This window comes from Platalea leucorodia (genome assembly GCF_965183815.1).
Source record: "Platalea leucorodia genome assembly, chromosome: 16".
Lineage (NCBI taxonomy): Eukaryota > Metazoa > Chordata > Aves > Pelecaniformes > Threskiornithidae > Platalea > Platalea leucorodia.
The window spans coordinates 1,287,266-1,300,310 of NC_138838.1; the positions used below are offsets into that span (position 1 = coordinate 1,287,266).

Here is a 13,045-nt window from a genome sequence, read left to right on the forward strand (position 1 = left end):
TTGCTGCAATCCTTTTCTGAGTGCTTGCTGTCTTTCCGTCAGATCTCCTCAGCCACGTGGCACAGCTGACCTCCCTGTCTGAGGACTGAAACACTTCTAGTGCAAATATGTATTTACAGGATGATTTAGGAGGTTTCAGCAGTCTGTCAACCAGACTTGCAATCAATGGGTCACTCAGGAAAAAAAAAACAAACACCAAAAAAATTACAAATGATGCATCAGAAAGAAAAAGAAATCCCTTTGAATTGATTCCATGGGCATATTCCATGCCTTCCTCTCCCCGTGCAGACCAAACACCTTCCCTACTGGTTTTGGCTTTGGATGCTGAAGCAGTGCTAGAATTTAAGAGACGAGAAGCAGCAAAGTGCATCGGGTGGCTGGTGGAGTTCTCCTCCTGCTGGGCTGGGCAGGGTTCCCTGTGTGCACTGCCTGGTTGGGTGACAGCTAAAGCAGAGGTTATGATAACACTTTGCACACGGTTATTTTTATCGTCATTGATATAGTGCTGCAATTCAACATGCAAAGCTCTACCGCAAGGAAGAGATGCCAGGAAAACAAGGCTCCTGCTCCAGTGAGCACCGGTCACATCCCACAGCTACATCCCTGCTCTTGAGGAGGAGCATTGGCCAGGGATTTTGAAGAAGAGATCTGTATGATGTTGGAGGGCAGGAGCTTGGCAGAGGCTTCAGGAGGATGGAGAAGCAGCCCGACAGCAATTGCAGGGGGATGGAGGAACCAAGGTACAAGGCAGGGCCCGGGGATGTGGCCAGCTTAAGGAGCAGCTGCCTGTATTTCATGGCTAAACTAGTCCTGTCTGGGGGGAGAAGAGCTGTGAGCCTTCCTGGGTGAGATCCTGGAGCAGGGCTACCTGCAGGCAGGATGGCAACCGACGTCATGTTCAGCTGGATCTCAAAATCCAGTGTTGGATTCGGCTCTGGTAACCAAGCGATGATGCCTAAAGGCCAGTGAACTGTCACTTTATCAAGCCATGAGCATGGCAATGAACTGAGGGGTTTATTGGCTTTGGGGGGTTAGTGGTCCTGGAGCAGGGATCAAGGCCAGTGAGGACGATGGCAGTGCAGCAATGCACCACGTCTTGTCCTCCCTGTGCAGACCTTCCTCAGCCGATCCCTGCACTCAGAAACACACTGGTACTTCCAGTACTGTGATCAGAGACTCAAAGATTAAGGACAAAACTAGCGAGACAGTTTTTAAACCTTTTAGGTTCTTAAGTGGACGATGCGTCTTTGAAGCTGCTCATTCCTCCTGGTCAAGATCCTCCACAGGGGCTGCACTGACCAAACCCCAACCAGTGCTGGCCCCAACCCAGCATCCTCCCCTGTGAGATGCGGCAGCCTGGGACCACCATAACGTGATGGTCACATCTGGATGGACACGGGAGAGCTGGAGTAACCATCTGTGCTCCCTACGGCACCCGCACAGCCCTTGCTCTCACGTCTATCACCAGGCTGAGCTGGAAGCCCTTGGGTTCACTATCCCACCATCCTCGTGCACCGCTAACCCCCACGGGTGGGACCAGGCCATTTTCCAGATGTGCGGTAACTGATAGCAGGTGGGTAACGCCAGCGCACTGCTTTGTGCTAACAGCCGGCACCACCTCCAGAGCAGCAGCAAACCAAATTTAGGCTTCCGCCCTGGTCCAGAAAGGCATCGTTGCCTGGCTGTCCATGCAGCTGGGGGGAAGGAGCACGGGCTGGCAAATCCATCACAGCATCACATCCCTTGCCTTGCTTTTGTTGCCACAGCCTCTGCGAAAAAAAACCTGCTGTGCAGGAATAACTGCTTGGTACAAGTTTTGCCTGCCCTTTTTGGCCGAGCTGCAGGGAGGCCAGAAAAGGACCCTGTCCCCATCCCCAGCGTGTCACTACCAGCAGAAGGCAGACGACAGGGGCGGCATCACCTGAATGCAATTCAGATACAGCCAAGAAGAGCTAAACAAGGGTTTTCTCATGTTTGTACAGCGCTTGTAGAAAATAACACAACATTTAGTACAGAGACAATAAAAGGACGCAGTGAACCACTGAAGAAAAAGCTAATGTTAGCCTTATCCATGCAACTTTATCAGAGACACAAAGATTTTAAGGCTTAAAATGACCCTCGTTCCTACCTGACTTCCTTATTACCGGAGAATTGTACCAGTGACCTCAGCTTTTGACACAGTAGCTGCTGAGTTTCAACTAAGGTACCTCTTTCACAGGAAACCTGATCTGAAGATCTCCGAGATCTCCCATCCCTTTGGAGGGCGGATGGTGGCCTGCGCTGTTAAAGACTCACCTCCCACCGCTAGCTCGTCTGGTCTGCGTTTGTCCGAGTTGCTCAGCACCGATTCTTCGCGTGCCTCAGCCAGTGAAGTATTACAGTGTTATTTTTAACGACAGGACCACAGAAGATGTTTTCTGTGTCCTTTTTTTCCCACAGGACAGAGGACACGGAGAAACGCAGATCCCCCCAACAGGCCAGCAAACAAGGGGAGGCTGCCAAACAGGAGGGGCGTGAGGCTGCCAGGCAGCAAAGCGTAACGGGATGCTGGGGAAAGCTCTGAGCTGTCCCAGAGCAGTCGGGTTAGGGAAAACTCCACACCTTTTACAAAGCCAGGCAGTCCGAAAAATAAGGAGGGACGGGTAGTGGGGATGGCTGGCACAGCGTCTCTCCCAAAGGACCCCTTCTGCCAAGGACCCTGCTCTATCCTTGTCCTTTTCTCCCCCTTCCAACAGCTCTTTCCTACCCTGCTGCCTCCTCCTGCTCTCGCTCTTTCCTGCACCATGGGTTTCACTTCCCAGGTTGGTGTCACTGGAGGCATTTTTGCACCTACCTTGTTAGCCAACGACAGGCAGGGGTTGGGATCCCGATCCGGCTGTTCAAGCTTGACGATGGTGATGAATCCCGATTCGGTGTGTTCATCCTCGCTGGTGTTGCACAGGGAGAGCGGGTGGGACTGCAGGACAAAAGTAAAGGGAAACTCAGATCTTGGGGCTCAGCGCTGCAAAGTGTGGCTCAAGCCCACCGTGCCGTAAGGAGCTGCCCAGCGGGTGTAGGACACCCCTGCGGTGGGCATCACCACCGCTGCTACGGCCCATGGCCCTGCCTGCGCGTCAGCGAGGCTTTGAACTCCACAAGAAGCAAATCACTGTCAAAGTTTTGGTCCACCAGGAAAACGTCCCGGAGAAAGGTGGAGTTTCTGCCTTTGTGGTGGCTGCACTCAGGTCTGCCTTTGTCCCGGTCACAGATCCGCAAGGCCGGAGCAGCCTGTGAGACCGCAGCCCTTGACTGCTGGGACGGAGCATCCCAACAGCACGGGTCCTGGTCCTGCAAGGACCGCCGGCATCCTCGGGCCGCAGGACTCCCTGCCTGCGGCCAGCTTGCCCCCTGCCTGCAGCCAGCTTGCCCCCTGCCAGCCCTCTGGGCAAGGTGAAGGGACCACAACAAAAGCAAACTTCTGGGGCCCTCAAAGATCCAGCACTTCTTGTTTCTCAGCCACCAAACTCAACAACTTTATGATAAATTTGCAGAGGAGAAGCCAAAGGAAGGAGTGAAAAACTGAAAGCAGGCAGAGAAGTACCAGGAATGAGAAAGGAGAAGAAAAGATCCCAGTAACCACATTGTCAGTGAGTCCTGGAAAAACGTTCATCAGCTTGAGGCAAACCGCTGGCAGCAGGGAGCTGAGATGGGGCAGGGTCGAGGCACCGGGTCTGGGTACACACCTCTGCAGGGCATCCTACAGAAGGGACATGGCATGGCCCAGCGTGTCACGGGGACGCAGGCTGTGGGGCTCACTCCTGCCAGTGGCACTCGGTTTGGGTTTCAGTGGTCAAGTCCACTGGAGGTGAGGCTGTCCTGCCGCCGGAGCAGAGCTCGGATGGGCCGTGCCGGCTGCCCGTGCCTGCACCGCATTCCCGTGCCCGCACTGCGTTCCCGTGCATTCGCCGTCACGATGACGTCCACTGCACGCTGCTCTGATCCCTGCCTGGAAAGGGTGTCATTGCCTCTGATTTTCCAGTCTAGCGGTGGAGGGACAGTGGTCCTGTGCTGGATGGCAGGAGGTTGAAGGAAACTGCAATTCGGCTGCTGGCTCCCTCTTGGGAGTCCCATCATCTTGCACGAGCCCTCCCAGCTCGTCCTATAAAAGCCATCTGCCTTCCCCCTCTCTGACTGAGTTGTGGTGTATGAAGCACACGGTTATGGTACAGAACAGCCTGTAAATACTAAGGCCGCCAGACAGCTTTTGTTACTGCATCCGTGTGTGGAAGTGTGGGAAACAAGCAAGAAAGCTCAGAGTTATAAACTGGGGGGATTAGGGCAGGCTTTGTATCTGGTGCCCACCCAGAAGCACGCCCGGAAGGCTCGCCTACCCTGCAGGTAATCCTGCAACAGCATCCCAGCGCTGTGAAAAAAAGGCTGTTGTCTTGGCAGATTTAAAAACAGGGGGAGGAATTGTCAGAGCAGCCCAGGGACACCCCTCGCTCTCCATCCGCACTCGGCCGTGCCCGTGCTGCCCCAGGCAGCGCTGCCCCCACCCTCAGGCTGCGGCGTACCCCAGCACAGAGCCGGGGCACCCAGAGACGCGGGCTCACCCCTCGGCACGGGGCTGGCGGGAGCTGGGCAGCGGGGCAGGCTGGGGAACAGCCAGGTGATGTTTCCTCCTCCCTGCCAGCTGCTTATTGCAGAAATCCAGCTGTGGCGGAGAGGGAGAACGGGGCTCATTTCACCTAACTTCAGACATGCCGATGTCGCCTTTTAACGTCCGAGCAGGTTGCGGGAACAGGTCCTTCAAGAGAGCGCGACTCACCCGGGCTGGTTTTAGTCCCGTCCTTCAGGAGGAGATGCACCATGCCCGTTCCTCGCTGCTGACAGCAGAGCGCAGGCGATTCGCTCAGATGCAGCCATCTGCACGGAAGCCTTCAAAAGCCAAAGGAGGCAAGCAGCACCTCCGTTCACTCGGAGATGCAAAATGTCCTCGTTGGCCCTCCTGGGCACGGGGAGAGGAGAGCTCTGCCTGGCTGGAGAGGCCGGAGTGGACGGCGCTAAAGTGGCCGGGGCTGCGCGCTGGGAGCTGGTCCGGGCGCCGGCTGGAGCATCCTGCCCTGCATCCCCCCGCAGCTCAGGGCCCGCAGCCGAGGCCGAGAGACGCCCCCCTACCCCCCAACAGCCCCGGGGGCTGCAGCAGGAGCTGCCACCGCTTGGTGGGGCTCTCGGCCGGATCCCGGCAGGCCGAGCCCCGCCGGGGGCTGCGGGGCGCCCGCGGGGGAGCCGCTCCGGGGCCGCTCCTCGCCCGGCGGCGGCCGCCGAGGTCCCCGCGGGGCCCGGCCGGGGCCGCTGCAGGCTCCCGCCGCGGCCCCCGGCTGCGCCGCGCCCCTCCCCGAGCTGCCCCCGTCGAGTCGCAGCCTTTTACCCGTTCGGAGGCTGCCGGGCGGGCTGCTGGAGCCACGGGGGGGGCGCAGCCCGGGCTGGGACACCCCCAGCACCAACTCGGGACGCGCAAGCCCCCCGGCGCTGCAAAATCAGGAGGGACTGCAAAATCGTAGCGCTACGTTTCATAGCACCAAGTCTTGGGCTACAAAACAAGAATAGGTCTTACAAGGCCATGAAAGCGAGTTAAAACAGCGAGGATTAAAAAAAAAAAACCAACAACCACAGATATCTGCAAATTGCCTAGATTTTGAGGTAGGCAACACCTACAGTCACAAGGGCACGAAGAAATCAAACCCCTGACTCTCACCTCACCTTCAGGAGCTCGGAGCTCGGATAAGAGATGGCACCGCGAGTATGAGCCAAGACATAACCTGCTACGCTTCAAAATATTGCACGGGGTAGGCCGGCACCGATGAACTGCTGCGTGCCTTTGGCAGTCCCTCGTCCGTCTTTCTCTTGGGGTCCTCCTCTCTAATCCATAGTGATATTAGAAGAAAAATGTCAAAATGCTATATAATTTACACTTCAGACTTAAAGACGCCAGAGAGAGTGCAATCGTACCTAGCCAAGCACCACAAACTCAAGAGATTCAGGATTTTGGGGTAGCAATCCAATCTGTTATGACTTGGGAGCGCTCAGGGAAGGCTCCCCAATAACCCCCTGCTTCACTCGAGCAACGGCCGGCGCTGCCCTCACCAAGACCAACACGGCATTGCAGCGCCCGCGATCCCGCTGGCTTTACCAAGCCATGTCATTACTCTGTTTGCTTGACTGGGAGTTCTCCGGCTTCTGGTTAATATATCATCTTAATAATTGCAGAAAAACACAAAACAGGAAATGCAAAGAGCGTGTCTCGTGATACTTCTAATAATTCAGAGATAACCCTGCTGCTGGCGTTATCGAGCCTTCACCGCGCTGCTCCCGGAGCCCGGAGGAGCCCAGGCCGCCGGCGCTGGGGAAGGAGTCGCACCTCCTGGCACCGCGTCCGACTCCGGGTGGGAACGGCTCGGGGCGCCGTGCCATTCCTGGGGCAGTGACTCTTTGGGGCGAGGGACAGTGCTGTGTGCTGAGCAGGGAGCAGCCTCGCTGTGACGAGGATTGCTGGGCCTGATCGCAGCATTGATGATAAACGCTGGGAATAAGAGCAACGAGCTATGCAGAAGCAGCTCCACATGAGCGTGGGGAGCGTATATAAAATTTTGGAGGGGGACCCAGTCGGTAAATCTGGAGAAGACCTGCTGATGAATGCACCAAAATCTTCCCTTTGATTTTCCATTAAGACTGGGCACTATGGTCTTTTCCTCTTTCCCTGGGGGACACCCACCCTCCCTGGCCAGGCCAGGGTCCTTTGCCTCGGGCATTCCTGCCAGGGCACAACTGCACCCACGCCGGGCAGGGCAGGCAGCCGAGACAGCGCCGGGAGAGCAACAGCCACGCAGGATCCCCGCCAGCCGAGACCCTTCCTCACGGGGGCAGCTGCCCGTGGAGCGGAGGCAGACTGGTGGCCCCCTCGTTATTCCGTGACGGGTCCCTCATCGACACTAATCACCTCTGGAGGCTGAGCCCAGGTGCCTTCCTCAGCACTCGGTACCAGACGAGCAGGGGGCAGCTCGGGAGGGTTCCTCTTCGTGCAAGGGACACACGCGCATCCACCCAAGCGACACGCTCTGCTCCAGACCACCTCTTCCCTCTCGTCCTACCATCTTCTCCTCCCGTTCTGGGCTATACAGGCAACTCCTCCAGCGGCAGCCAAGCAGCAAGACCTGGCTCTTACATCCTACAACCGCATTTCTTGGCACTTCCACTGCCCGCAACCCTTGCATTAGGAGCGAGTGACCACGGCTGCACATTGTGCTCACAGGACAAGAGTCAACTCGAAAAATAATCTAAGGATGATGCGGAAAACCAAATACTACGAGATTCCTCGATGCAGAGGACTCACGCCCCAAGAGGTGGCCCTGGCTGCAGAGTCAGGATCCCTCCCGCCCTCTGAGACCAGACGTGGCTGCAGACGGGCCCACTGACGGCGGGAGCGGAGGGTTTCTGCAGGCAGAGCATCCCCTCTCTGCTGGGCTGGGCACCTCTGTAGCACCGACTGCCACGGCCAAGAAGCCATTTCTTCTTACAGAAAGCCTCTCTGATCTAGTAGACAAAGGACAGGCAAAACCCAGTCACTGGAGAACGGAGGTATGCTCATATCCAAAATGAAAGAGGTCTCGTGCACGTCGCCTAAATCCCACCGCGGTCCTGAACCAGCGCTCCCTGCTCCCGCGGGCTCCCGGTCAGCAGAAGGACCTCGATGGGCGTTACGCTGGATCCCACAGTGCTGCTCCAGCTGGGGCTTCCCTGTTTGAAGCCACGTCGATGCTCTGCCAGACCCTTCTCCCAGGACGATCCCTGCCTGGCTCTGTGCTGCTGGGATCCCAGAGGTGGGGTTGGGATCAGCTCGTTCCCTGACAGGGTTCGGACCCGCTCTTGGGCGATGCAGCCGTGCCAGCTCTGCCCATACCCTGGCCCGGGCACTGCTTGCAAGACGCTGTCAGCCAGACCCGTGAACCCCCTGGCTTTGTCACTGCCTCTCTCCCTGTCACCACGTCCCTCCTGTCACCCCTTCAACGGGATGCAGAGCTCCTCCGCATCCCTATGTGCTTGCTACCGCTTTATTTTTTTTTTTTTTTATGTTTCCTTACCCTATGACATCGCCTTCTTTTCTACCTTTTCCATCCACACCACCTCTCCTAAAACACTGAATTTCTCTTTTTTAACTTATCCTCGCCGTCTTTCCCACTTTATTCCCACCAGACCCACTATCCTCACGCCAACCCGTCCCTCCCGCCGTGCCAGCACCGCGCTCCGGTTGCGCCGAGCAGCCAGGAGCTCCCCCGCCGGAACGCAGGGGCTGTGGAAAGGTCCTGGGGGAAGGCAGGCATGGAGAGGTGCTCGATTCTCACTTGGGGGCTTCATTTATAAAACAGTAGGAAAAAAAAGATGACCCCGAGAGGTCACCTAGCCCCCTTTGCTGCCCGAAGGCAGGATCAGCCAGACCTAAAACATTCCTCAGAGACACTCGCTCGACCTGTTTTCGAGACCTCCAAAAAGGGAGACTCCTCACCCACTCCAGGGCTGCCTTCTCCTCGACACCGGAAAGTATTTTCTAACGCCTCATCTGAATCGGTTTTGCTGCAGTCTAAGCCTATTAATTCTCACTGAATCAACTATGCCCATGGAAAAGAGATTATTCGCTTTTTTTCCCCCCCCAAGAACCATTTAAACATTTCTGTTCCCCTTTCTGTTCACAAAAGAGCCTTTAGGGATAAGGGCTGTAAAAGGACTTGGAGAAGCAAAGTCCCCAACAGCCTCAGTTTTCTCTGTAAGGGAACTCAGAGTAATTCACACCCTTCCTTCATGGGGGATGAGTCAAAAGGATTGATTTGATTTGATTTGATTTGATTTGAAGCGGCAGTAAAAATTTTATAACCAACCAGTAAGGTTGGCATGGAAAAGAGAGGAAGAGAGCAGGACGAGAGTGTTCACCAACAGGTTCTAGAAAAATCATGGGCTAAACTGGTGAACTGGTAACACCAACACGTAACTCATCACTAAATTGACCACAATACCAGAAAAATTGCAGGTAGCAAATACCAAACTGAATTTGAAGAAGTTGAGAGCGATGCAGGGAATGGCAGATGGATAATCCTGACTTCCCTGCAAAAAAACAATGGTAAAAAAAACCCCCAGCCTAACGAAGAGAAGGGAAGAATTAACAGCGCTTTGGCAAAGGAGAGCGATGCTTCCCGGACCCGCGGGGCTCCGCGAAGCAGCCAGCAAGCGCGGGGATGAAGGCAGTTCAGTGAATGCCGTAGGCTGGCGTCTCCTCTGTTCTCCCACAAGGTCAAGGCTAGGGAGGACGGCAGAGCAGCACGCCGTACTCCCAGGGTCGCCTCCAGAACGCAGAAGAGAAAAAAGCAGGTCAGCCTTTACAACGGAGTGACCTGACCAGGACCGTCCCAGAAGCAAACTGCGTTGTCCCAATATTCACAAAGGACTTGGAAAATGAGAGGAATGGTGAAGTGGACAAAGTTTTTCAGTAATATATAAATATTCAAGTTGGTAAATATTAAAACTAGCTGCAAAGGGATTTTGTGGTACTGAGTGACGGACTGACAAAAGATGGTAAAAAATGCAAATATGAAAAAATACATCTGGCTATTTTACACAGGGATGAGCTCCAGGTCAGCTGTTAATGAACAGGAAAGATCTTGGAGTCATTGCGGGGAGTTTTATAGAAACCGTTGTTGAATCACCCAAAGCAGTCAAAAGGCAAATAGACTGTTAGGCAATACTGTAACAAATAAATTAAAAAAAGAAAATCTACTAGATAAAGCTACAGTGTGTCAACATCTTGAACACTACAAGAAGTCCTACTCGGGCCGTCTTAAACAGAGGGCACTATTTCTGCACAAGAAGAGATTAAGTGAACAAGAATTCTTCAGCTTAGTACAGGTGGGATATGTTAGAGCTACCTAACACCATTAAAAATATAAAAAATATGGAGAATTCATGGAACAGAAGACCACGAAGAGCTGTGAAATGCAAAGATGCCGACACGAGCCCCGGCTCGGGCCGTCTCCGAGCGCAGCCCGCCGGGGAGCTGCAGAGGAACATCCCTTGGTATTTGCCCGTTCCCTCCGCGTTTGGGGGCTGCACGGGGGAACCGCGGCCGTGGGGGTGCTGCCCCGGTCTGCTGCACCCGCCGGGCAGCACCACGGGCTGCACGCTCACCTCCCCGCTGGAAGACTTTTGCCACAAATATTTGGGCTAGAAACCAACTATTAGAATAAAGCTGAGATTGGTGGTCAGTGCCAGAGAGCCGGGAGAGCTTCTTCCAGCCCGTGGGCTCCTGCAGAACATTAGCAGAGCCAGCTGCCGCCTCCCCTATGGGGACAACTGGGTGACTCCTGACCGCGACCCAGCACCAGCTCTGCCCTCCCTCTCGCAGGCATGCCAGCAGCTTCAATCCCACACGAGATTTTGAGGGAATACTCCGGCGTGCAGGGCCAGGAGCAGCACGCAGCGGTTTTGTGCAGGACAGCAAGGCCTCCCGCTGCTGCAGCTCAGGCCAGCAGCATTTTGCATGCGCCGTTGGCGCCGCAGGCTGCAGCAGATGGAAATGCCTCGTTGGAAAAGCTCCTTTGCAGGTGAGCTACACGACAAAACGGAAAGGAGCCTGGCAGCAGAGAGGAGACAAGCAAGGAGCCTAAAGCACAGCGAACGGCAGCCTTTTGAGGGTACGCAGCATCTCGGGCATCACCATGCCGTGTCTGCTTGCCGTTCGGAGATGCTCACTCCCCACTGACCTGCTTGCTTCACCCAGTTGTGCCGTGTCGCTGTCACCGGACATGAGCTCGTGAGGACAGAATACGGACATTTCTGTATTTGTGGATATCAACGTCTGGCTCAATACACCCTCTTCCCTGCTGGAAGTCTGTCAGTGAGGCTCTGAGCTAAATAAATTATATTCCTTCATAGGTTTATATTCCTTCGTAGCCTTCAAAAGCGCAAGTGGAAGTGCTCTACTACCCGCCTCCCCGTCTTTGCTGCTAACACTGACCTTGCTGTGAGAATTACTGGGTGAGATCCTCTGCTGGGGTCTATCAGGAGATGGAGACGGGGAACCCGCGACAGGACTGCCGCAGGAAGGAGCGGGGCAGACGTACCAGCTCTGAAAGCCAGATGCGCACCCGCACGGCGCATCTCCCAGAAGCGTCAGAGCACAGCCCCTGTCACAACCGCTGGCACCAGGGAAACCTCTGGGGACCTCCGCGTGGTCGGGTGGGACAGGGCACGTGTGCTTCCCCGGTCTTCTCGGTTACACGCCGTGTCACCGAAGCGCTGACGGCCCTTAGTGGGCTCAGCCTGCGATGCAGGGCAGTGCTGCGCTCCCGTGGCACAGGGCAAGCCCGAGGAATGCTCCTGCCAGCTACGCTGCCCTGCGGGGACACCCCAGGCATCAGATCCTCCGTCCCCGGTCTCCCCCAGCACTCATGCTGCGTGAACGTCTTTATTCCTCTATAAGAGAGGCTCTTCCCAGTTTATCTTAACCTTCAGCTCTATCAGCTCAACAGAAGCCCCTCTTACACCGAGATCACTCCGCTACGTAGCTGTCACGCTACTCAGACACAGCAGCAGGAACGAGGGGACAGGAGGCACAGAAGATGCTGTCAGGAGGCCGGCATGCAGCTACAGCAGAGCTGCAAAGTGCTGGGGGATGCTGCTGGGACACAGGAGAATGAGGAGGGATGAGGCAGGGGGATGAAGCGGATGTTAACCAGGAAGAAGATGGAAATGGCTGGATGGAAGAGAATGGCAGAGTGTTTCAAGGGGCCCCAGGAAAAATTGCAGCTTCCATGACTCCTGGGCATGAAGCTTAGCCATCAGGATATGGGGCTTTTTAATTTACCTGCATAAAGTTTCAAGAGCTGTTATAACAGCAAACACACCTTACCCACATGTGAGTCACAGACAAACACGTCCACTGATAACAAACACATTATTCTTCGAGAGACTCCGGTCCTACCTCAACACGCGAATAGCTCAGACAACCATCTGAGTCCCCTGAAGGCGTGGCAAGAGGTGGGAGAGGAGACAAAGGACCGGCGAGCGGCCGAGGCAATACTCCTATGCTTGTTCCCTCACGCGTGCTCATGAGCTTCGCTATCTTTGGCCCGTCTCAAGGGTCAGCAGAGCCTGAGAGTTTGATACAACCAGTCAGTCCCTGATCAAGAACTGCATCTCCTTCTCCTTTTCGTTACAAAGCTGGTGAGCAACAAAGAGAAGCGCTGAACCCCAAAAGGGACGTTTATTTGATTATCACATGTGCAGGATTAGACGGTTTCGGTGAGTCACTAAGTCTGGACCTTTTCCGTCTAATTGCACAAGCATGGCCACGGTGTTGGAGAAAACTCTGGCTACACCTCACTGTCCTACTGACAGCTCTGCTGAAGTTTGCTCTCCTGCGGACAGAGAGGTCCAACACAGGGGAAGCAAGCGTCACTTCTTCTAGCACAGCCACCATGACGATAGTACGGGCCAACAAGGAAATTTTTGGCAAAGTTTCACCACGATGTCTGGTTCAACCCTTCCTCTCTGGTCCACATGTCCATTTTGGAATACCAAAGGCAAAGGGAGGTTCTCTGGTCAGCCCTGACTCACACCACTAAATGAAAGTAAAGGCAAGCTGGCCCAAGCCATGGGAGAACAGCTCACGGTCCTGCTGCCTCCAAGCACGCTGCAAGCAGTCTGGATTCAAAACCCAATGAACAGCACCCAACCCAGGTTGACCTGCTCACCTCATACACCTTAGAGGGCTCAACTTGTCCCCACCCTGGGGTACAATGCCCCTGGCAATCTCCATACTTCAAGGCCCTCTTACACAATGACCTTCTGCACCGTGCTGACAGTGGTTTGGAGGTTAAAACTGTTCCACAAATCTCACGCAAGCCTTGTCCCTCAGCAGCACCTCAAAGCCCTGGCAAAACCCAAGCGGTACGGACAGCACGGCAGCCCGGTGGCATCCTTCCTACCACTCAGAGCACAAAGCTGTATTGTCACTTGG

The 13,045-nt window shown here is 55.2% G+C and overlaps 1 protein-coding gene across 1 annotated transcript in view; it reads right to left on the reverse strand.

Moving 5' to 3' along the window:
* Positions 1 to 13,045, reverse strand: part of RNF43 (ring finger protein 43) — a gene marked incomplete at its 5' end in the record, with an annotated part of 58,745 nt that overhangs the window by 13,285 nt on the left and 32,415 nt on the right. The window contains one exon of the mRNA XM_082328704.1: positions 2,834 to 2,956. Coding sequence (XP_082184830.1) covers positions 2,834 to 2,956 — 123 coding nt within the window. The remainder of the gene's footprint in view (positions 1 to 2,833; positions 2,957 to 13,045) is intronic.